Consider the following 24,539-nt stretch of genomic DNA (forward strand, 5'->3'; position numbering starts at 1 on the left):
TTGCTTCAGACATTCTAAAACTAGTTTGGATTAAATTGTACTTACGAGTTGAATCTAGCACAACTTTAGGGAGTGTTCTGGATGCAACCTATTAGAACATGAGGCCATTTGAGGAGTATTCAGTATTGCTGCTAGTTTAGTTGGTGAGGGATAAAGGTGGTCAGGCCTGGATACTGCAGCTTGTGTTGGTCATCACTTGGTGACAGCACACCTGAGTAATTTCTGGAAATACTGCCAGGAAAGTGTTACTTCACAATTGTTTTTAAAATCTCTGTAGTCTTTGTCATGGCACTTTTTAATCCATGGAGTTTAATCTTTGCCATTGGCCAGGTTATTCCTAGCTCTGTCAAGGCTCCATCAAACCAACCATGCACAGGACAGGGGAAGGCCTGGTTGGAGAGAGTGTCTGGGCTGTTTCTTGTTTGACTATGCGTTGCAGCACAACATTGTCTTCTGAAAACTACAAATGCTGGAGATCACAGCGGGTCAGACAGCATCCATGGACAGTAAACAAGCTAACTCTTCGAGTTTAGATGACTCCTCGTCAGAGCTGACATGAAGTGTAGAGGTGACAGCATTTATGCAAAAGTTTGGAATGGGGATAGTGAGTGTTAGAAAAGATGTTGATAGTTTAGATTAAGATATCGCAATGTGAGAATGGCAGAACAATGGTGTCTCCTGCCAGACATGAAAGGACTGTAACTAGGATGGGGGCACATAAGATAAAAGAAAAGAGATGGTTCACATTTTGAAGGTGTTGAACTGAATATTTGGGCACATCTCAGCCTTCTGGCCCTATCTAAAGATGAGATGTTGTTCCTGCAGTTTGCGCTGTGAACTACTGGAACACTGCAGCATGCCAAGGACAGACGTGGGCATGTGAGCAGAATACTGGGTTAAAATGACCGGCTACGGGAAGGTCAGGGTCCTGCTTGTGCACAGAATGGAGGTGTCCCACACCACCACCTCTTCTGTTCATTACACACGTGCGCACTCTCCAGTGTTCAGGATTGGGAGGCATTGCTATTCTAAGTACTGTGTCTGATGCGTAAGTCTATAGTTCAATGTCAAAATGCATGCCTGTAAATAGATCGTGCACCCTGTGCCAGACCACAGCAATCCTAACATCAGGCTGATAAAGAGAGATCTTTGTGATGAAAGTATTGCTTGCCAATTTTTTTTAAATCTGATTTGCTGGAATAAGTCATTCTACAAACTTTTGGTTCGTAGTTGAATATACAGATTGTGATTCAGGCTAGAAGCCAAAAGGCAAATTATTTTACATTAAACCAGTAGATAAACATCAGTCTGTGCAATTAGTTTGGTTCTAATTTGACTTTTCTCATTTGCTTCCCTTTCAACGTCACATTGATTCTTGAAGACGTGGCCAGTGTTTTTTATTTGCATGATAAAAGGCTATCTCATTGTCACACTAACACTGACTCATCTGTCAAGCTCAGCCAACTTCAAATCCCTATCTGTTATTGAAGCCCAGCAAATAGCATGAGGCAAAGCACCCACATTAATTACAACAACTTGGTGTTGCATAATTGAAGTCCTGAAGGTTTTCCATAAAGTTAAATATTTCTCACTAATCTGTCTGCACCCAGCCAAAATATCAAGTTTCCAAAATAGATTTGCTGGTTTTGGAGTGACGTCTCCAAAGAAACTTGTTTTTGTCCTGTACTTTGCAGCAACCAATCTGAAACCTTAAATGTTGAGAACACGACTTGGAAAATGTAAGTCTTTTTTTTGTCTGAGACAGTTGGGCATGGCTTTATGCCAGGCCACCAAAGACCCCCTCTGCCATCATGTATGCTGAAATCATAGAGTCATAGGCTCATAGAGATGTACAGCATGGAAACAGACCCATGTCCAAGTCTATGTAGACCAGTTGTCTACTGTTGCATTTGACCCTTTTTTAAAGAAGAGAATATAATGTATATATCTACATTTTCTTAAGAGACCTGTCTTTGTGCATGCATTTAGAAAACCGCTTGTATAAGAAATTGCAGCTAACCCTGATCATATTCTCATCTACACTCAAATTCATTTGGCAGCCACAGGGTAGCAATTAGGAATGAAGTCTATTGAAAATTGAATTGTTTTGTCTGCTTGAGGTTCCATTCGAGCACGTAATAGCAGAGTGAGTCTAAGTAGAAAGAAATAATAAGAACAATTTTAATGTGCAGTGTCTCTGGCTGTTTTCTTTCTCAATAACTTTAGAGAATGACTTACCAGTTAAGTGTACTGGGGTTAATTGCTGTTTGCTAACTGATTACAAGTCTGGCAGAGAATTGGGCCGTAGGACCTTTGCAAGTTTGCTTTGTCTTTTTCCCCCACTAACCAACATAATTGTCAGCTGAATTTTTGAGACATCCACATTTATTTCTAAAAGTAATAAGCACTTACGAGCCATCATCAGGACAAGAACAGGTGCTGAAGTAAATCTGGGGCATTCAAACCGTCGTAATTCACTGTGAAAGGTCCAAATGTTTTCTTAATTTGTACTCCCGGAGGATGGTGCAGTGAAGGTACTCACTCAGTGCTGTGGGTCAATAGTTTCATGAGTCTTGCCTCCAAATTGAAACTGAAGGGGAACATCTGAGGTGATGGTGTTCTCATCTTTTGGCTTTTTATTTTAAAAGAATTTTTTTTTCCCCTTCTGGATAGTAGGGTTGTGGGTTTGAAGCCGAAGAAGCTTTGTGTGAAATGGGGCCATAGTAATCCACTGGTGGAGGGAGGGGGAATATTCATTTACTTCAATCATGTGCCCTTTATTTCAGATAAACCCAACTACAGGATGTTGTTTGGTGCGCTGGATAATTCCTTCCTGATAGCCTATGCTATTGGAATGTTTTTCAGGTCAGTGTTTGAGAAATTGAAACCATGTGTACCTTCTGAATTTTGTTTTTGCTTTGAATATCCAGTGTCACTATTACCAAGGTCTGGGGCACAGTGAAGCTTCATTGAACCTCTAACCTGAACTTTAACTTGTCTTTAATTCACCAGCCTGGCAATATTTCACACTTGTCCTGAATGATAGGCACCAAAATGTCTCCTTTATTTGATTGATCAATGTGTATCACGTAACATTGGTTGCAGTACATTGCTGTGCCTGACTTGAATACATCAATACATCAAATGCAACTTGGAAAATTTGGTGTGATGTTCTTGTTTTGTTTTATGGCATGAGAAATGTTTGTTTTTTTTTATTTTTTAAAAAATCTTAGTGTCCAAAAGAGCAAATGCTCAGGAGGAAATGTTTTCACCAGCAGATCCATGCACAGCTTGAGAATCTTTCAGCAGAGCAATCAAGGGGTTGTTAAGAATACTTGTTAGATGGCACTGAGATTTGAAGAAGAAAAAAATCACTTGATTTGAAAGGGGATGTTATTATGCATCGCTGGCTTAGAGGTAGGGACACTACTACTGCACAACAACAGCCCACATTTGAAGTTTGAATTCTGGATTTCTGACTGAGGGTCAGCTGATGAGGAATTAGTGAGGGATAGAAATACTGCAAATCAGAGTGCACCATGTTGTGTAGGGTGGCACAGTGGTGAAGTGGTTAGCACTGCTGCCTCACAGCACGGGGGACCTGGGTTTGATTCCACCCTCTGTGTGTGTCGGCTAAGTGGGTTAGCCATGGGAAATGCAGGGTTATAGGGTAGGGAGGGTTGGAATGCTCCTCAGAGGGTCTGTGTGAATAGCCTGCTTCTGCACTGTGACTCTCTGACTGTATCCACTGTCGCATTGCTAACATTTGCCCCCACCCCCCCAATCTTGGGTCATCTGATGTTGCACATCCTAGTTACTGGCTATAAACCCATGATGTAGTTGACTGAGATCTACAGAGGAGCATTTTATCAGCAGCTAACCATCCTTTTTGCCAACCTTTGACCACGCTGTGTTCATAATGGGTAAAGGAGATGATCCATGGATGAAGTGACAAGAGACAGCACTAGAGTTCCTGAGAACTGATTATAGTAGAGAGTGCAGATGAAACAGCTTCAATATTTTTAAAAATTCCTTTGTGTAATGAAGGCTACCTTTTTTTTCTCAGTTGTGAAAGCAGTTAACCAGATTCTTGGGGACTGATGTGTGCAGATATTATCTCTGATTATCCTGACTGGTTTTGAACTTGCCTCCTGTGTTCTGTTTCAGTGGTATTTTCGGTGAGCGGCTCCCTCTGCGATATTACCTGACTGTCGGGATGTTGCTGAGCGGGTTATTCACGGCACTGTTTGGGCTTGGATTTTATTGGAACATTCACAGTATCTGGTACTACACGATTATACAGGTCAGTGGAGCAGTGGATTGTGGAGCCTCCCCCATAGGTATCAAGTTAGAATGCATACAGGGGTCTTTATTTACTTATTTCACCAGTATCACCCTCACTGTGGACATTTCCTAACTTCATTCTGAGAGATGATTCTGATGCCCATTAGAATTATTGACTGATATAATGGCCTTGCAGGCTTAAGAGCCATCAGCTGACCTCTTGGCTAAATGCATTGGTTAATATTTTATAACCCCCCCCCCCCCCCGTTTAAAATGTTGATCGAAGTATGGTTTATAAAATTAGCATGTAACAACAAGTGCCTCTGAACCAAAAGCTCTGCATGAGAGTTCCATCCCGAAACTCGAGAGGTGCATGGGTAATGTGATGAAGCAGCTGGAGTGCCCACCTGCAGATTGTACCTAAAACATCAAACGCAACCGGACTGACCCACTCCTGTTTCTGTGTAACCACTGATGACCTCAAGCTGTTCAGGTACAGTAATCATCTGTGCTGATCCCTTGTCCCGTGTTCCCATTGCTGGGCTTTAAAACCTCACCTGGGTTTAAAGTTCTCGTCCTTTCTCTTATTTCCATTCTACCTCCCTTGCTGAAGGCACCAGGGAATGGCTTAACCCAACATCTTGGCAATGCTGGTTGGATTGGGGGTGGAAGCGTGAAAGTTATTCGTTTTCTCTTTGCCACAATTCCAAGGGCACTTTTTCTTTCGATTCTTGCTGCAATGAAAACATTGGTGATGTCAGTCCATCAAGATAGAAGGGAAAGCTAACTCTCAACAGAAGTTGTTATGGAAACTTACAGCAAAGAAAGCCATCCTGACCACAGACTCTGACTCTGCCGGGGCATTAAACTTTATTTCCCACGCTGTAGAGAGCCCTTTCCCTCTCATATACTACACTTAGAGTAGCTCAGTTGCCTTCTTTGGCCAGGTCACAAGGCGATAATAGCTGGGATCCAATGAATTGCTGCAAGAGGCAATTCTGCTGCAACTGGAGAGAATGGTCTTGTGTTTTATTTTGGAATAGACCAAAATAGAGATGATATTCTGCTTCAGGCACTTGCATTCAAAGGGTCATATGGAGCAGTGGGTAGCAACATGGCTCCGAAGCTAGAAGCTCCAGGTTTAAGTCCCACTGGATTGTCAAGGGAGGTACATTTATAATTCACCAAACAATGTGAATATCAACCTGCAAACCCTTCCAAAACATGCCAATAACTTTAGGAGCAAGGTCAACCAAGCAATGGAAGGAGATGTTCTACATTCAATCCGTAACTGCAACCAGTGACGTGTGTAGACATGCACGCTGCAAAGGTAATGTACCGGAGCACATTGTAACACCACCAACACAACCTCTGCCTAAAAATGTGATCTCCACCACCTCTTTCCTCCTCAAATCCTGAGAGAAATATCAGAAGGGACAGTAGTAATCTGAAGTTCATCCTCCAAGGTGCTGTAGATGCTGGGTTCAATAGCAACCATTGAGTCAAAGAAGTAAATTTTTTGGGTGACAGTATCTAGTGTTATATTTTGGGAATCTGAAAATAAAGGATTGCACTGGCTACAATCTCCCTGACTGGCAAAGCTCAGGGCTGAATGGCCTCCTCCTGTTCCAAGGGACAAATGGCAGCTTGATTTGTTGAGGCAGCGGTTTGTGGGGTACAGACTCCATGAGAGATTGAGAACTTCAGCCCAAGTTGACTTAGTATCCTCCAACCAAGTTACCTTCCCTCACGCTGCAAAGCACCGCAGTTGCTGGGATCTTCAATGCGTACCACTTGGCATGAAGATTCATTGCTTCCGTAGGCTGTTGCTTTGGCAACGAAACTTAGAAGGCATGTTGATTACTGCTGTCTTTGTCAGGAGAATTTGGTTTCCTCTCTATAGTAAATGCTGGAATCAGCAGTTCGTTTCTTCTATTTGTTCATGGGATCCGGCTGTTGCTGGTTATGCAGTAACATAAATGCCTAGACAGCAGTCAGGAGTCAACCACATTTATTGAGAGTCTGGAGTCACATGAAGGCCAGACTAGGTAAGGAGGGTGGTTCCCTTTCCTAAAAGATATTTGGTGAGCCAGAGAGCTCAGAGCATTCTAGGGGTCAGGTACATAAACCTTTTTGAAATTTGAGTCTCGTAGACAGGATGGTTAAGGTATTTTGCACACTGCTTTCATTGCTTAGACATTTTGAGTACAGGAATTGAGACGTCATATTGAGGATGTGCAGGATGTTGGTGAGGCCTCTTCCGGAGGCCTGCAGTTCTGGTTTCCTTGCTATAGGAAGCATTTTATTATAGTGGAGAGGGTTCAGAAATGATTTACCAAGATGTTACCTGGAATGCAGAGCGTGAGGTATAAAATTAGACGGACAAACATTTTTTTTCACTGGAGCATAGGAAGTTACAGGGTGACCTTTTTAAAGGTTTATAAAATCATGAGGGGGGCAAATTAAGATGAATGACAGGTTTGTTCCCTAGGGTGGGGTAAATCAAGACTAGGCGGCATATGAGGGGAGAAAAGACGTGAGGGGCAGTTTGTTTTACACAGCTCGTGTGAGGAAAGAACTGCCAGAGGAACTGGTAGATGTGGGTATAGTTACAACACTTAAGGCATTTTGGATAAGTTCATGAATAAGAAAAGTTTACAGGGACATGGGCCACATGCAGGAAAGTGGGACTAGTTTAGTTTGGGAACATGTTTAATGTGGACTAGTTGGACTGAAGGGTTTCTTTCCATGTTATACATCTGACTCTAGATGGGATTTTCCCAACAATCATTGACATTTACCTCCTGTTGTTGTCTCTGTTCACCACCAATAGTTGAATCCTATATGTAGTCCTCTTCACATGTTTCTTGTAATGATCTTCATTTAATAACTCTTCCACAGATCGCCAATGGTTTATCACAGACTACAGGGTGGCCAGCTGTTGTTGCTTGCGTCGGGAACTGGTTTGGAAAGGGGAAGTGAGTATTTTTTGCTGCACTTGCAAAAAATTGCCATGGGTGTGATCAAGCATGTGAGGCTACAGAGTCTTAATCATTTCATGGTGTTTGGCACTATATCTTGTGATCAGATCGACTGATCTAACATGCTTTGATTTTTCTTTTGAAATAATGGAATGTACTTTGTCATTAGCGTCATAGAGATGTACAGTATAGAAACAGCACAGTCTAACCTGTCCATGTCAACCAGATATCCTAACCTAATCTAGTTCTGTTTGCCAGCACTTGGCCCATATCCCTCTAAATTATTCCTATTCATATCCTCACCCACAAGCCTTTTAAATATTTTCATTGTACCAACCTCTGACAGCTCATTCCCTACACACACCACCCTCTGTGTGAAAAGGTTGCCCTTCAGGTCCCTTTTTTAAATCTTTCCCCCTCACCCTAAATCTATCTCCTCTAGTTCTGGACTTTACCCCCACCCTATCCATGCCCCTCATGATCTTACAAACCTCTATAAGGTCACTCCTCAGCCTCTGACACTCCACGGTAAACAGCCCAAGCCTGTTTAGTCTCTCCTATAGCTTAAATCCTCCAACCCTGTCAACATCCTTGTAAATCTTTTCTGAATCCTTTTAAGCTTGACAACATCATACCGACAGGAAGGAGACCAGAATTGCACGCAATATTCCAACAGTGGCCTAACCAATGTCCTGTATAGCCACAACATAACTTTCCAACTCCTGTACTCAATACTCTGACCAACAAAGGAAAGCATACCAAACATCGCCTTCACTATCCTATCTAACTGTGTCTCTACTTTTCAAGGAGCTATGAACCTGCACTCCAAGGTCTCTTTGTTCAGCAATACTCCCCAGGACCTTGCCATTAAGTGTATAAGTCCTACCCTGATCTGCTTTTCCAAAACGCAACATTCATATTCACCTAAATTAAACTTCATCTGCCACTCCTCAGCCCATTGGCCCATCTGATCAAGATCCCATTCTACTGAGAGAACCTTTTTTTGCTGTCCACTCCACCTCCAATTTTGGTGTCATCTGTAAACTTACTAACTATACCACCTATGTTCACATCCAAATCATTTATATTAATGATGAAAATTAGTGGATCCAGCACCGATCCTTGTGGCACTCCACTGGTCACAGACCTCCAGTCTGAAAAAACAACCCTCCACCACCACCCTCTGTCTTCTAGCTTTGAGCCAGTTCTGTATTCAAATGGCTAGTTCTCCCTGTATTCCATGAGATCTAACCTTGCTAACTTGTCTTTCATTTGCAGCTAATTCAGTAGAAACGCTACTGAACTAGCGTAAATGTGTGCTTTTTTTTTCTATTGTCCAACTTGATTAACCTGTTGCCATTTTATATTTGTTAAAAAGCTATCAATAAATGATTGTATCAAATTCCAGGCCAGTCAATGTTTGTTACAGCATCTTCAACACACCTCTACGCTAACATTACTCTCTTAACTGGAGAAGAGAAGTTTAGAGTGACCTCCATAGTGATCTTTCAAACTTTAGGGAATTACATGGCTATATACAAGCTTTCATTTATGGGAGAATCCTTAAAGAGGGGGTCAAAACATAAGATGGCCACAAATAAATTGTAAGAATATTGGAGACATTATGTGGAATCTGTGACTACATTAAAGTAACCCTGAGAACAGCTGAGCTGTATTCATTAGTGAAAGCAAATAAATATGAGAAGGGAATAGCAGATTATGTGAAATGAGGGGATATGTTCAAGGAGAGACGTGTGGAATATAAATACTAGCATGGGTCAGCTGGGCTGAATGCTCTACCATAATCTTTCTGAAGGGAGAAACCTGATCTTTCTTGTCCAGTTCGAGGAATGAGACCATTCCAGAGGATTTGTACAATTGAATCTGGATTAGGCAGGGAAAGGGAAGGACTTGAGGAATTAAATTCAATGGAGGTGTTAGTGAAACTGGAATAGTCACTGAACAAGAAGTTTAGGGGGAGATGTGCAAGGTCACGAAGGATTTCAATAATAAATGACTTCGTATTGATGGTGTGGGGGGGGGGTGGGTAGGTCATTAATCATTGGACACAGATTTAATAGAATTTGCAAAAGCATTAAAGATATTGTGAATTTTGTCTCGCGTGACAATTGTAATCTGCGAGGGTAATAGGAGTCAAATTCAATCATTCTGACATTTAATTTCTTTCTTCCCAAAAATCTTTCCGGGCTATGGAGAATGAGTAAGGAAGTGAGAGTAATTAATGGTTCCTGTGAAAGCCAAGGCTGATCAGACAAACTGAATGAGTGTCTAGTGCTGCAACATTGAATGAGGAGAGTCCTTTACTGTATCTTAGCTTTAACCAAAAAAGGAACAATTTCTTTGTTGTAACTCATATGTCTTGATGTGATTCATTTCTGTCTTGATTCATTCACCCCACCTCTCCCAAGTCAAGTACCTTGGTGACTTCATGCACAGTATGATGTAGTTAGTCAAACAGCCTGGGAGAGATCTCTCTCTCTCGCGTGCTCTCTCTCTCTCTCTCGCACGTGCTCTATCTGACTAGGGGTGGCTTCAAAGTCCCATATAGAGTAAAAGGGGGTCTGAAAATGTTTCCTTCAGTCAATGATCTTTGAAAGCCAGCATGCACACAGGGTTCATTAGTGAAGGTGGGATAGGGTTAGGATCCTCCAAAAGGTCACCCTCCCTGAGATAATCTCCCCCAGGAGAAGGTGCTACTTAATGACCGAGAACTGGACAGGCTCAGTCGAAAAAAAAAATTTTTAAGGTCAAGATAGATTTGGATTATCAGGAATACATAGCAACGTAGAAATGAGGTTAAATCAGATCAGACATAACCTTATTGAATGGTAGAGCAAGGTCAACTCTTGTTCCTTGTTCATAGATTGACTTTGACTTTGTAAAGACAGTCAAATTTGTTCTTTTTGTCTGAAGAGTTTGTTATTAATTTAATTCTTTTTGGAGACTAAATTGAACCAATCCAAAACCATGGGGAAAATTTGATTCCATACATTAACTATCAAATCAAAATCTACATTAACCCAAAAATTGTAGTTACTACAAAATACCAGATGCAGCAAAGGGAGATCTCATGATATTACTGGTGGTGCGCTTGACACAAATGGCATTGATTTCAAGCCTATTGTCCTTCAAGACTCCTCCTCTTTCTGGGAAAATTCCCACTCTCCTTCACCTGGACGTCAAATCGTGATCTTCTCCTGAATGCTGTGCATTCATCAGTAATGTCTTCATCAGAACCCTCTGTGACATCGCTGTACATGCTGGGGCCCATTCTGGTTGGTCAGTTACTTTTCAGAAATGGCTACACCAATACTTGTATTTCCTATACAGTTCTTGGATCAAGTCTTCACTTTCTTCAGCCTGACTCCTCCTCACTGCAGGTTACCCCACCCAATGCTCCCACAAGCAGTGGATTCCATCACTATTATCTGCATTTGTTTTTCTCCAACTCATTATTTAGCATTTCCTTCCACTCCCCTGTAGACTAACTAGGTGATTTCCTCAATTCTGATTAGTCTCCCTTGAGTATAACCACTAGAATGTAGGTAACTGTGGCTCAAGTGAACATAAATATTTCACTCTGCCTTTCAGTTAGAACATGTCTAAGATACATAGAGAGAGCTACAAGTTACATGCCGTAACTCCATTTCTTTTGGCCAGAGATCTGTGGTTTCTTGATTTCTAGTCGAACCCAACCTGTGAGATTCCTGGTGGCAGTGTAAGCCTGACTTTGAGGTTGTTGTGGCCTCCAGCAGTTTGCTTTCAATGAACTGATGACATAGGGAGAGATTTCTGTAGACCTTGAATCATAGGCATGTGGAACATAGGAGTAGGCCATTCAGCCCCTTGAGTCTGTTGCACTGTTCTATGAGATCACAGCTGAACTGTGACCCAGTCCCATATACCTGTCTTTGCCAATATCCCTTTAAATAGCTTTGCTTAACAAAAATGTATCCATCTCCAAAGTTAAAGTCAATAGCACGATTGCCATTTTTGGAAGAGAGTTCCAAACCTCTACCACCCTTTTGTAAGTGCTTCCCAAAACCTTACCTAAACAGTCTTTTCAATACCTGGATATTTGAGAAATGTGTAACTTTATTAATGTATAGATCTGGGCAGGCCAGTGTTTTGATATGTTGAGATGACACCCAGATTGTCAGCTCTTTCAATAAATTCATTCTCCTGGCTGTTTTGATTGGAGCTAAATGCCGCTCTGTTTTCTAACCCTATTCTCACTTAATTTGACAGGAGAGGCTTCATCATGGGAATCTGGAACTCTCACACATCAGTCGGAAATATCTTGGGCTCCTTAATCGCTGGAATCTTTGTGTCATCTGCCTGGGGCTTGTCATTCATTGTTCCTGGTGCCATCATTGCAGCAATGGGAATTGTCTGCTTCCTCTTTCTGGTGGAATGTAAGTGATTTGGCTTGGTGATAATGTGTCTGTTTTTGTCACAGATGGTATGCTTGTCTGCTTCCCGTGGTATGCTAGAATAGCAGCAAATGGGAATAATTAAATAAATATTTTTGAGTCGTTTCCTTGTCACACTGAGTGCAAGTGAATTGCTGTTCAATTGCGCTTGTACCTTACCTCTGCCTTTCCCCCTCCAATATAAGCTTATGTGGCCCACAGCAAGTGGGTAGGTGCAGATGGAGAATATCAAATTATTGCTTTGTATACTTGAAAACGAGCAATAACTATAGTGACCTTCTCTGAGGAGGATGCAGAGATGTTGCAGTGCGGTTCTTGGACAGGCTAGAACAAGGAGAGGTTATCCACTTTGGGGAAAAAAAACTAAGGCAGATTATTATTTGGAATAATAACTTGTAAATTGGGAGAGGGGCATGTTCCAGAGGCCTGGGTGTCCTTGTGTACCATTCGCTGAAAGTGTGCAGGCGTAGCAAGCAGTAGAGAAGGCCAATACATGTTGGCCTTTGTAGCAAGAGGTTTCGAGTACATGAATAAGGATGTCTTGCTGAAGTTATGTAGGGCATTGGTGAAGCCACAGCTGGAATATGGTGTTCCTATCTAAGGTTGGATGTTGCTATAGGAGTGCAATGAGTGTTTACCAAATTGATTCCTGGGATGGCATGTCTACTGTATGAATGGAGATTGAGTGAGTCAGTTAGGATTGTGTTCACTAGGGTGCAGAAGGATGAGGAGGTTCTCCTAGAATTTTGTAAGCTTCTAACAGGCCTCGAGCAGTTTAGGTACAGGAAGGATGTCCCTGATGAAGGGGGAGTCCCGAACCCTAAAGATGAGCGATAAACCTTTTTAGAACAAAAATGAGGGGAAATTTCATTATCAAGAGACTAGTGAGACTATGAAATTCACTAACATAGTGTTTTCGATAAGGAAGCAAATTAGCCATGAGATGTTTAAGGGATATGGGGGAGGGCAGGATTAGGGTATTGAGCTTGATCAGCCATGATCATATTGAATGGTGGAGTGGGCTCAAGGAGTCCAATGGTCTACTCCTATCTTCCATATTTCTATGCCTTTGTAACGGATGATTCATGGATACATAACATGCAGGTGGACTTCTCTAGGGTTGTTGTGGGGAAGGTGGAAATAAGTGTCCCTTTCCAAACTCGACCTGTACCTGAGAAATCTCCAAAGAAAATGAGTGCTTGGGCCTCCCGGCGATTGCTTGTTCACAGGAGCTGAGAATGACTCGTGCTGCCTTGCCTGGGGATTTGAGATCTTTGTTTGAAAAGGGAGCTTCTATAGATTGGTAAATTCTGATATTGAACCGCTTCTGATAATTGCTGTGTAATATTCCTGAATTAACATGTGCAAGAATTACTTTTTGTTATCTTTTCCGCAGACCCTGAAGATATTGGTTGCACCCCTCCCAAACACCATGTAAGAAACTCAATCACCTTTTTTTTTAATTATTTGAAATTCAGTAATGTTACTGCAATAGATTCTGACACTGCTCCAAACTCAGTCCTTGCTGATCTTCCAATCCTGTCTCCAGATCAGACATGTAATAGTGTTGTACACTGGGCCTTTGTCATTCTATGTTTGAGGATTAGCAAAGGGGCAAATTCAAATTGGTAGATCAGTCTAAAAAGTGAAAATGTTCTACTTACCTTCCATCTTCATACTTCTGCACAGTTACAATGTGTCTAAATGTTTTTTAGCTTTGTATGTGAGGTGCCACAAGATACAATTGTCACAATAATCTATCAATACTTCCTTCCTTCCATTTTCACATTCAGGAGTTTTACACTGGGATCAGAGTGTGAGGAAAGGTCTTTATTCCCCACTCTTGACCCCCTCCCCCACCCGCATATTCTGGCAGCCAGGGCTTTGCTTGAAGTTCCGAGTATTTAAAAGGCTGAGAGTTTTTTTGTTGTTTTTTTTTTGCATCTTGGATCTGGGTTTCAATTATTGAAGAGGTAACTTTGCTCAAGTCACAGGATCAAAAGGAGCAGGAGCCATTGTTACGCCATGGGAGCATGGAAGAGATTTTCACCAGCCCGAGTGACGTCACTGAGAATGGCAGCATCGTCTGTCCTGGTGCCCACACTGAGCGGCCTTCTGCAATTAGCTTCTTTGGAGCACTCAAAATTCCCGTGAGTACAGGACCCTGGGCAATCCATGTGTAATTTAAATTCTGACAGAAGTTTGTAATGCCCATGCTTTTCAAAAGTCAATGTAGAGCTGCAAGGTTGGTGCACTGTTTTTAATTATTTCTGGAGCAAAGCTTTGTTTTAAAAAAACAAATTATCCAACATATCAATTAAGCAAAATGATAAAGGTGGAAACTTAGTGCTCAAACATTTTTGTTTATGGATGCGGATCTTGCTGGCAAGCCTAGGATGTGTTGTCCATATTATCTCTCTTTCAAGAGCAGGCAAAAGTCAGTGTGTAACTCCAGACTCTCTGCCACATGTAGGCTCAGCCAGGTAAGAATGACAGATTGCCTTCCCTGAAGGACATTAATAATTAGATGGGTTTTTACAGGCATCAGTGGCTTTATAACTGCCATTCCTGCCACCAGCTTTCCATTTCCATTTTATTTGAATTTAAATTCCATCAACCACTAAGATTTGAACATTTGCCCATAGTGCTTTAACTTTAAATAACCTCTTTTTGAGGGGTAGATAATGGCCTAGTGGTGGTATTGATAACATGTGCTGCTGAGAAAAATACAGCAGGTCAAGTAGCATCAGATGAGCAGGTGAGTTGACGTTTCGGGCAGGACTATTCTTCCAGCCGTCATGAAGGGTTAAGCCTGTAACGTCGACTCTCTTGCTGTTGCGATGCTGCTTGACCTGCTGTGCTTTTTTCCAGCACCACATTTTATCGACTCTGACTTTCCAGCATCTGCAGTCTCCTAATGATATGATCACTTGACAGTTAATCAAGAGACCCAGGGAATGTTCTGGTCCTCACCTTTCACCCAACCAACCTCCACATACTAGGCATCATCCTCCGTCACCTCCAAACAGACCCCACCAGCAGAGATATATTTCGCTCCCCACTCCTATCAGCGTTCTGAAAAGTCCATCTCCTCCATGACTCCCTCATTAGGTCCACCGCCCCCCACCCACCCTGCGCTGGCCCAACCTGACTTATGGCACCTTTCCCTGCCACTGCAGGAAGTGCAGAACCTGCACCCATGCCCACTCCCCTCACCTCAGTACAAAGCCCCAAGGGACCCTTCCACATCCATCAAAATTCACTTGTACCTCTACCAATGTCATCTACCGGATCTGTTGCACACAATGTGGTCTCCTCTACATCGGGGAGACTGGATGGCGCCTTGTGGATTGTTTCAGAGAATATCTCTGGGATGCCCGCACCAACCAACCCCACCGTCCCATGGCTGAACACTTCAACTCCCCTCTCACTCCATCAAGGACAGGCAGGTCCTGGGTCCCCACTGCCAAACCATTACAACCCGATGCCTGGAGGAGGAACGCCTCATATTCTGCCTTGGCATCCTGCAACCACATGTGACAAATGTGGATTTCACCAGCTTCCTCATCCCTGCCCCCACCCCACATTATCCCAGTTCCAGGCCTCCAACTGGGCACTGCTCTCCTGACCTGTCCATCACACGCCCCCACCCCGACCTATCACCTCCATCATCCTCATCCACCTCTCGCATTCCTCCCCCACCGCCTTCCCGCTTCCCATTTATTTCTCAGCCCAGACACAACACTCATTCCTGATGAAGGGCATATGCCTGAAATGTCTATTCTCCTGCTCCTTGGATGCCCCTGACCTGCTGTGCTTTTCCAGCAACACAATCTCGACTCTGATGTCCAGTATCTGCAGTCCTCACTTTTTCCTTTGAATCCTGCCGTGGCAGATACTGGAATTTGAATTCAATATATTTTTAAGAAAAAAAGCTCTGGAATGAATCTATTATCGATTGTCAGAAAAAAGACATCTGGCTCGTTAATGTCCTTTTGGGACAGAAACTGCTGCCTTTAATTGGTCTGGCCTATGTGTGACTCCAGATCCACAGTAATGTGGTTGACTTTTAAACTGCCTGCTGGGTAATCAGAGGTGGGCATTAAGCCAACCGATGTCCTCACCTCATGAATGAATTTGAATTAAATAATATTGAAATAAAATGTCAGTATATTTTTCAGTCTTTTCATTTTTCCAAGCTGCTTGTTTGCCAGTCTTAACTTTTTGTGGTTCCATGAACACTGGGAAGGTAACAAAATGAAACTGTCTGGAATTGCTGTTTACTACTTTATGGTTTTAGATATAATGATATGTTGCTGCCACCCGTTGAAATCTGTGTGAAGGGGCCCTAAAGCTTCCTCATGTAGTCTTTTGTACTTGTGTAACAAGATCATCTTCTCCGCAGGGTGTGGTTGAGTTCTCACTGTGTTTACTCTTTGCCAAGCTGGTCAGCTATACGTTCCTGTTTTGGTTGCCACTCTACATTTCATCTGTTGGTGAGTAACACTTTTGTTTTAAAACAAAAAACCATTTGCACAGTTCTTTCTATTGAATTCTAGCATAGTGTGTATCCGCAGCACAGATGTATGGTGCTTTATGGTCTGGGTTACTGGGTAGGAAAGTACCACACAAGTTATGGAAGAAGAGTTTTTCAATTAACCTCTGTGCAAAAGGTTTCCCGCACTGAGAAATTTAATGGAATGCTGAATATAGCATTCAGCTATTTTAATTGTTTAGTGATGACTGTTTAGTCTAGAACCGTTCTAAGCTTAGCAATTGGTTAGCTGAGTCAGCACCATGCTTCAAGTTTCTTAAGATCAGTTGATGAGCTGAAACAAGCACGAGTGTAAATGTGGTTTTGGAAACATTTTAGTGTGATAAGCAAACAGCGTGCACAATGTTTTAAAAAAAAATTAGTCATCTCTGCATTAGTCTGAGATGGATACAATATACAGCAAAACTGAAGCATGTGACATTGAAAAACCAACACCAATCTTGATGTCCTAAAATCACATTTGGCTTTACAATATGGTTTTGCTTTAGAAATCCAAATTTCTAACTCCACAATACAATCTCTCTGAAAAGTGACAGCCCTGATGATCTAGTGTCCCCTCAGTACTGGAGTGTAATGACAGCCTACCTATGTGTTCCAATCTCTGGAGCTGGAGAGATCTTCCAGCTGCTGAACCACAGCTAAAACTTCCAGCAGATGTAAACTTGTGTTAACTCATTTGAACTTCTAACAGAGGTTTATCTAATGTATTTTGTGTCTTTCAGCCCATATGAATCCCAAAGCTGCTGGTGATGTTTCAACACTTTTTGATGTTGGTGGCATTTTAGGTATGTTGATTCAATTTATATGGATATGAGGAATGTAACAGCATTTAATACAATGAGTTGGTACAGACTTTGGACTAAAATTACCTATTGACATAAACTTCTGCCTTTTCTTCCCTCTGCAAACAAGTATTTGATTGCAAATATACCTTGTACTTTTGGTTTTTGTGGTTTTTGTATTAGCCTATTATGGTTTCCTCGCTAACTTTTTTTTAAGATTGTAACTCGTACTAAAGTTGAGTTTCCACGTTTGTTGGCACTCTCGTTCCACTTTGTTATTGTAGATGCTAACTGCCAGTGGCCTAGTTAGGGAATTGAAGCCAAATGTAATATTCCTGATGTGGTGCTCCTGAAACTACTGGCTCTCACCTGCCATCAAGCAGGTTCTGTTTATTTGAAATGCCACACACTCTTTGGTCAAATTGATGCTACCCCCTCCTTATACCTGTGGTACATTCACTTGAGTTGGTTTTAGAGGTCTTATGGAGTCAGCGAGAACTATTTCTAGTTGGAATTGAGAACAAATACTAAAGACAGCAAACTCACTAGTCAGAGTATTGGAGGTTGTCAACATTGCTTTGGCCCAGAGTTGGATTACAACTTAGTTACCTGTGAACCCTGAATCTCCAAACAAAATATCAGTAGGATGCATTTACAGTGCAAATTTATAACAAGAATTTAGAAGGAACTGGCTTATTGAGTTGTACACCCTTTCCCGATCAGCCTGGTGTTGGGGTCCTTCCAGTAGAGTTTGAATTCATAGCTAACTATTTGATGCTGGCTGTTTGAAAATGCCTGAGAGTCAGTGTCCACATTTGCTGTAAGTGCTTTTTAAGCAAATGTACCATGCTACCTATCCTTCCCAGTCTTTTCACACTGTTCAGTTAAGCTTAACTGTAGTTAGTCATTTGTAGAAAAGATAACAGAGATGATAGGCCAAGGATGCTATAATGGCAAATGAAAGGAGCGTCATTATTAACAATGTGACAGAGTTGAAAACAAAAGTGTCACTTTAAGAAAAGAAGCTCAGCAGAATGAACCTCGCTGCTAAACGGAGAAACTTTGTGAATTAAGTTATCCTCAGACAACGCTATAATATCCGGTTTAAAGCTATGAAGAATGGTGCTAAACTCCTAGATGAAATATGATCCCATATGATCTTGTAGGCAAAACCGATCCCAACTGGAAATCTGACTTTATTTTTCCCCCTGAATTTTTGTTTTTACAGCAACGTGTATTACCAATAACACCACTAGGTGGAGCAGAAACACAACTTTTTGTAATTAAGTGTCAGCCAACTTAAATCAATGAGCCGCACAGATCGGCATGATAGACTCCTCCTCTCTGCAGCGTCAATAAACTTGCAGCATTGTACTGTTAAAGCACCCATGCAAGATGTACACGTGAAATCAATAAGAAGGCTGTTGACCCAGATCACTCAAGGGGTAACATGATGGCTCAGCGGTTAGCACTCCTGCCTCTCACTGCCAGGGACCTGGGTTTGATTCCACATCCAGTAACTCTGTGTGGAGTCTGTATGTCCTCCCAGTGTCTGCGTGGGTTTCCTCCAGGTGCTCAGTTTTCCTCCGTGTCGTTTTAAAAATTGAACCAGTCCTTGCTGAAGTTTTGTATCTGGAAAAAATGTATCTACCTGGTGCTTCTTTTGTCTTGTTATTGAATTGTTCTGCAACAATGCAATCTAAGCTCGATCAATCCTTCCCCTCTCCCATCCCATGTCACTATATCAAAAAGAAAAATTACACTTTCTTTACTAATTACTTTGAAATGGGGAAATGCACTTTATTGTGGCTCATGTTGGCTTTGGCATCATTCGTTGTGCTGCCCAGGCAATTGGATGGTAGTTTTGGTCAACACTGGGTAAGATGTGGTGGGTTACAATATGGTAACTCTCCCGGCATTGCTGTACAAATTGCTCATTGTTTCCTTTTCATCTGTGAAGGTGGGATTCTGGCCGGAATTATCTCTGATTACACAGGCGGGAGGGCTACCACTTGCTGTGTTATGCTGATCATTGCTGCTCCCATGGTAAGGATGGCATGGACTTAGGGTGGGCATTGGCATTGTCAAAATAATTACATTTATTACACTTTCAGTGTGACTGCCATGGTGTAGCCACAAGGAATTAAACAGGCTGAGGGCTGACCGACCTTCTGCACCTGAATATCTCATTCCTTGCAGACAATGTATATGATCCACGCTGTAACTACTTTTCTTTATCTTGTTTTGTGGGATGTGTTTGTTGCTGGTAAGGGTTTGGATCAATGGCACAAAACTTCTAAAACTCAAAGATATTTGTAATTAACTTAACTGTACTTATGGCATTTTATATAAAATTCTTCAGTTATCCAAATTGGGGAAAGGGGTGACAACTTATTCAGTGTAGGAGAGAATCTGACTAGAGAGAGATTTGCTGGAATTTGGGGAAGGGGAGAGATTGCTTAATTCTGAAATCTCTGCAAAGTTGGACAGAAGATTCCTTTATCCAAAAGTCTGCTCCTGCATGCCAGGAATATTCTAACAGTCTGTGAAACCCAACCAGCAACTGAGTTTACTGTAGTCATCAGTTCTTCATGCTAATGAATGAGCTTGGACTGTCCATACTCCAGGAGGGCCAACCAAGGAATTATTAGCCTATGCCTCCTGAGCAGCGTCTTCTGTTCCTGTGACTTGTCTTAAAAGACAAATCTTCAGATCAGGGGGACTCTTAATTTGTAGCTGCTGTTTTATGTTTGTCTCTTCCTTGCTTTTCAGTTGTTCGTCTATAACTACATTGGGAAGAATGGATTAGCAACCATTATAGGTAAGTCACTTCTAGTGTGCTGGCCATACTGTTGGGTTATGTGAAGTCTTTGCTTCTAACATAAGGATTTTCCCCACAGTTTCATTCGATGGATGTACTGTGTTTTAGGTTTCCAGAAACCATTTGATTAGATAGCCAAGATCATTGTAGAATATATTTTTAAAAACTGTGTAGGGGTAACATTAGCATGGAGGGATGATTGGCTAGCCAATGGAAAATCGTACAAGTCTTGATAACTATCATAGATTGCTGGGGACAAGTGCCATCTGGTTGACTAATACCCATTTTTTAAAGGGAAGGATATCTCCTGTACTTGCATGACCTGGTTTATATTTAATTCTAACTCCATAATGCCCGTTATTATAATAACTCCTACCTGCCCTCTGAGATAACCTAGGAAGTCACTAGGCCCAAGGGGAATTGGGGATGGGCAGCAAATGCTGACCTAGTCACCAACACCATATTCTAAACACTTTTTTTTCATTTAAAAAAACAGTTGAAATGCTTTGGCTATAAAGTAGGGATAAATTGTAGGGATTAATGATTCAACGTTGATTGTAGCTCATTGGATAGCACCCCACCCTCTTCATTTGGAAAGGTGCAGGTTTAAACCCGTCTTCAAGACATAATCCAAAGTCTGCAAGTGCAGTATTGAGAGGGTGCGCAGCATCCAGGATGTGATGTAATTTCAGGAAATGTGTTTACAGTGAGGCCCTGATTTAGTGTAACATAAAAGAAAAACTCATCACATGATTTCTGAAAGTTCTCCTCCCCATTATCCCACCTTCAATATCATTTAAAACCTGCTTCTCATTGCTATGTGAGAGCTTGCTGCACATAAATTGGCTATGGCCTTGCTTGTGTTAAGTAAAGTGTAGTCACTTTTATTGGCTGTAAGTGATTTGAGGTCACTCTTTGAAAGATGTAATTTAAATTCCTGTTTTGCCCTTTCTAATAGGAATGTTAATATTCTGTGGTGCACTAGTGAATGGACCGTATGCTTTAATCACAACAGCAGTAGCAGCTGATCTGGTGAGGAGCCACTGTACACACTTTGAAAGGGCGGGGAAGAGTATGATGATTTAACTCTTAAAATCGTTTACTAAATTCCCTTGGTTAATTTATCCAGCTTTCCAAACATTTTTTTTAAAAAAAGTTAAATGGGCAATAATTGTGCATAACAGATAAAGTAGTGATTGAAAGATGCTTAACTTTGTGATTTTTTTAAATCACGAGGGAACTCACCAGTGTCTTAAAGGGAATGCTAAGGCTTTAGCAACTGTGACAGCAATCATCGATGGAACAGGTTCAATTGGTGAGTCACTCAACTAATTACTGAATGATATTAATGGGCTATATCTGATTTGAGTTGAAAATGTGTTGCTGGTTAAAGCACAGCAGGTTAGGCAGCATCCAAGGAATAGGAAATTCGACGTTTCTGGCATAAGCCCTTCATCAGGAATGAATATCTGATCTATATCTGATTTGAGTTAGATTAGTTAGATATAACCAAGGTGAGAATCAAGTTATATTTTGTTTATCAAATTAACTAATCATGAATTTGCAGGTTTTATGCTTTTTTTATATTTGAGTGGTGTGCTCTTCTATTAGTGTATTTTATGTTTAAGTCAATCTGAACTGTACCCGCAGACCTCCCACGACTGTGTGCTTGTGGCTTCAGTGTCTTACTCTTGTAATTGAGTTTGGGTCGAGGTGTTTACATCGGCTGGCATCTTGATAGCCACAAAGCTGCACTGTAAACAAATGTAACCAGAAGTGAACCAAAGTTAAAATGTTCACAGAGGAGTAAGTTTGTAGATTACAGTGTTTCTAAGTCTAGAGGGACATGGTACAATGCTAACTATGTGCTGGGTAATTTCTTTAACGAAGGAATATACTGGGTACTCACCTTTTTTGTCCATCATGAGAATGTGATTAAGTGTAATTGTCCTAAGAATCTGTGGTAATGGGTCTTGAAGCTAGACAGAAGGACTCGTGTAAGAATGGCCTGCAGCCAGTGGGGAGGGAGTTGGCTGTAAGTAAAGTGCAGATTATTGAGACCGAGTTATACAAACCACCAGGAATGGGAATGAAATGTCTCTTTGGTTTGACTGTTAAAGTCTGTTCTGAGATTTTCGTTTGGATATTTGATTTGGCTCCTGATGGTTACTAATGCTCAGCATCAAAGGTTAGCTGTAAAGCATATGTATTACAGAAAGTGAACATGACAGCAGGTTTGGTGTTGTCAGGTGTGCTCTGCTGTCACTGTACAAGGTCATGGCTCGGTGTTCCTGTTAATGACCCTACCCCATTCTGCATGTGTGAGTACAGGTGAGGAGCTGTTTTGAGAGAGCATATGTTTCTGTACCAGCTCTCTAGGTCATAGAAATACCAGACCAATTGTCTTTGTAATTATGCTATCATGCAATAAATCTTCTTGATATCGAAGAAAATTCACTTCTGTAGATGCTACACAGTGTTGTATCCTCTACCACTCATCACCAGCTGGACCCAAGACAAAGGAGGACTGGTGGCAGTGACCTGTCTCGAACAATTCTTGTCCAGTACCACACACTGATAACGTTGGCAAATACCAGTGTTTCCAGAAGTGGTCATTTGGGAAAATACCACTCAAAAACACTCCTGCTCCCTGTTCTAACAATTATCTAAACAGAGTCAGTTTTTACCTGAAATAGTAAAAGTACTGCAGATGATATAAATCATACAAAAACAGAAGTTGCAGGAAAAGCTCAGCAGGTCTGACAGCGCCTGTGAGGAGAGAAACCAAGTTAACATTTTGGGTCTGATGACCCTTCCTCAGTTCTGAAACATTAACTCTGATTTCTCTTCACAGATGCTGCCAAACCTGCTGAGCTTTCCCTGCGACTTCTGTTGATATTTCAGGTGTTTACCTTTTGGTTGCAAAGTTAAACAATTCCCGTGTGGTTGACCAAGCACTTGATCACATTGCTTCGAGTCTGGCCCTCTGTTCTCCTTGTGGCTGTTTTGAAACACATATTTTTTTCCTGTATTTTAAAGGCCAAGACTACTACATCTTGCATTGTGGAGATCATTTTGGCCTTTTGAGTTTGAGACACTGTAAAGAGAGCTTTAACTTTTGTCCTCAGCACTAAAGTCTCCGCTAATATACTTCATTCTGTTATGCTGTTTGTCACTATTCTGTGAACAAATACAATGGAGTTTGAGTGTTGTGAAAGTTGGAACACTGAATGAAATGAGAAGTAGCACTTATGTTGGAATGTTCCTGGTCCTAAGGATTTTAAGGGTTTTTCTCTGCGAAGCACTACATTTCTCTGATTCTCAGTTGTTGCCTTCAAGAAAGGATTAACCTTATTCTTGCTTCTGAATGTTTCAGACATTGCCACACGGAAGGGGCAGGTGTGAGTGCAGGATGGTTTGATCTTCCTGCTGTGTTTATTTTCCAGGTGCTGCACTGGGCCCACTGCTGGCTGGACTCCTCAGTGACTGGAACAGTGTCTTTTACATGTTGATTACATCTGACATCTTGGCCTGTCTGGTATGTCACTCAGTGTGTCCCATAGCCTCTTTCTGCCCTCCCTTTTTTTATTGTAGCCCTCCTTTTTTCTCTTCACATTCCCTTTGTCCAAGTGATCTCTCTCTGTCTGCCCCTCTCTCTGTCTGCCCCTCTCTCTCTCTCTCTCTGCGCCTCTCTCTCTCTCTGCGCCTTTCTCTCTCTCTGCGCCTCTCTCTCTCTCTCTCTGCACCTCTCTCTCTCTCTCTCTGCGCCTCTCTCTCTCTCACTGCGCCTCTCTCTCTCACTGCGCCTCTCTCTCTCTGTGCGCCTCTCTCTCTGCGCCTCTCTCTCTCTCTGCGCCTCTCTCTCTCTCTCTGCGCCTCTCTCTCTCTCTGCGCCTCTCTCTCTCTCTGCGCCTCTCTCTCTCTCTCTGCGCCTCTCTCTCTCTCTCTGCGCCTCTCTCTCTCTCTGCGCCTCTCTCTCTCTCTGCGCCTCTCTCTCTCTCTGCGCCTCTGCTTCACTGCCTCCCTCTCTCTCTGCCTCCCTCCCTCTCTCTCTGCCTCCCTCCCTCTCTCTCTGCCTCCCTCTCTCTCTCTCTGCCTCCCTCTCTCTCTCTCTGCCTCCCTCTCTCTCTCTCTGCCCCTCTCTCTCTCTCTGCCCCTCTCTCTCTCTCTGCCCCTCTCTCTCTCTCTGCCCCTCTCTCTCTCTGCCCCTCTCTCTCTCTGCCCCTCTCTCTCTCTGCCCCTCTCTCTCTCTCTCCCACTCTGCCCCTCTCTCTCTGCCCCTCTCTCTCTCTCTCTGCCCCTCTCTCTCTCTCTCTCTCTCCCCCTCTCTCCCCCTCTCTCCCTCTGTCTGCCCTCCCCCTCTCTCTCTCTCTCACTGTCTGCCTCCCCCTCTCTCCCTCTGCCTGCCCCCCCTCTATCTCTCTCTCTCTCTCTCTGCCCCTCTCTCTCTGCCCCCCTCTCTCTGTCTGTCCCCCCTTTCTCTCTCTCTGTCTGCCCCCCTCTCTCTGTCTGCCCCCCCTTTCTCTCTCTCTGTCTGCCCCCCTCTCTCTGTCTGCCCCCCCTCTCTCTGTCTGCCCCCCCTCTCTCCCTGTCTGCCCCCCCTCTCTCCCTGTCTGCCCCCCCTCTCTCCCTGTCTGCCCCCCACTCTCTGTCTGCCCTCCC

General features: G+C 42.5%; 1 protein-coding gene across 2 annotated transcripts in view; it reads left to right on the top strand.

Moving 5' to 3' along the window:
- slc37a2 (solute carrier family 37 member 2) overlaps positions 1-24,539 on the top strand; it is a 64,612-nt gene that overhangs the window by 34,579 nt on the left and 5,494 nt on the right. Inside the window, exons 4-16 of one of the 2 annotated variants that reach the window (XM_060846770.1) lie at positions 2,787-2,865; positions 4,168-4,303; positions 7,186-7,262; positions 11,535-11,701; positions 13,116-13,153; positions 13,708-13,869; positions 16,125-16,215; positions 16,997-17,059; positions 19,017-19,102; positions 19,829-19,877; positions 20,836-20,909; positions 21,114-21,192; positions 23,324-23,415. In XM_060846770.1, coding sequence (XP_060702753.1) covers positions 2,787-2,865; positions 4,168-4,303; positions 7,186-7,262; positions 11,535-11,701; positions 13,116-13,153; positions 13,708-13,869; positions 16,125-16,215; positions 16,997-17,059; positions 19,017-19,102; positions 19,829-19,877; positions 20,836-20,909; positions 21,114-21,192; positions 23,324-23,415 — 1,193 coding nt within the window. The remainder of the gene's footprint in view (positions 1-2,786; positions 2,866-4,167; positions 4,304-7,185; positions 7,263-11,534; positions 11,702-13,115; positions 13,154-13,707; positions 13,870-16,124; positions 16,216-16,996; positions 17,060-19,016; positions 19,103-19,828; positions 19,878-20,835; positions 20,910-21,113; positions 21,193-23,323; positions 23,416-24,539) is intronic. The other variant, XM_060846771.1, reaches the window with a different exon arrangement.

Source organism: Hemiscyllium ocellatum, chromosome 29 (assembly GCF_020745735.1).
Source record: "Hemiscyllium ocellatum isolate sHemOce1 chromosome 29, sHemOce1.pat.X.cur, whole genome shotgun sequence".
NCBI lineage: Eukaryota > Metazoa > Chordata > Chondrichthyes > Orectolobiformes > Hemiscylliidae > Hemiscyllium > Hemiscyllium ocellatum.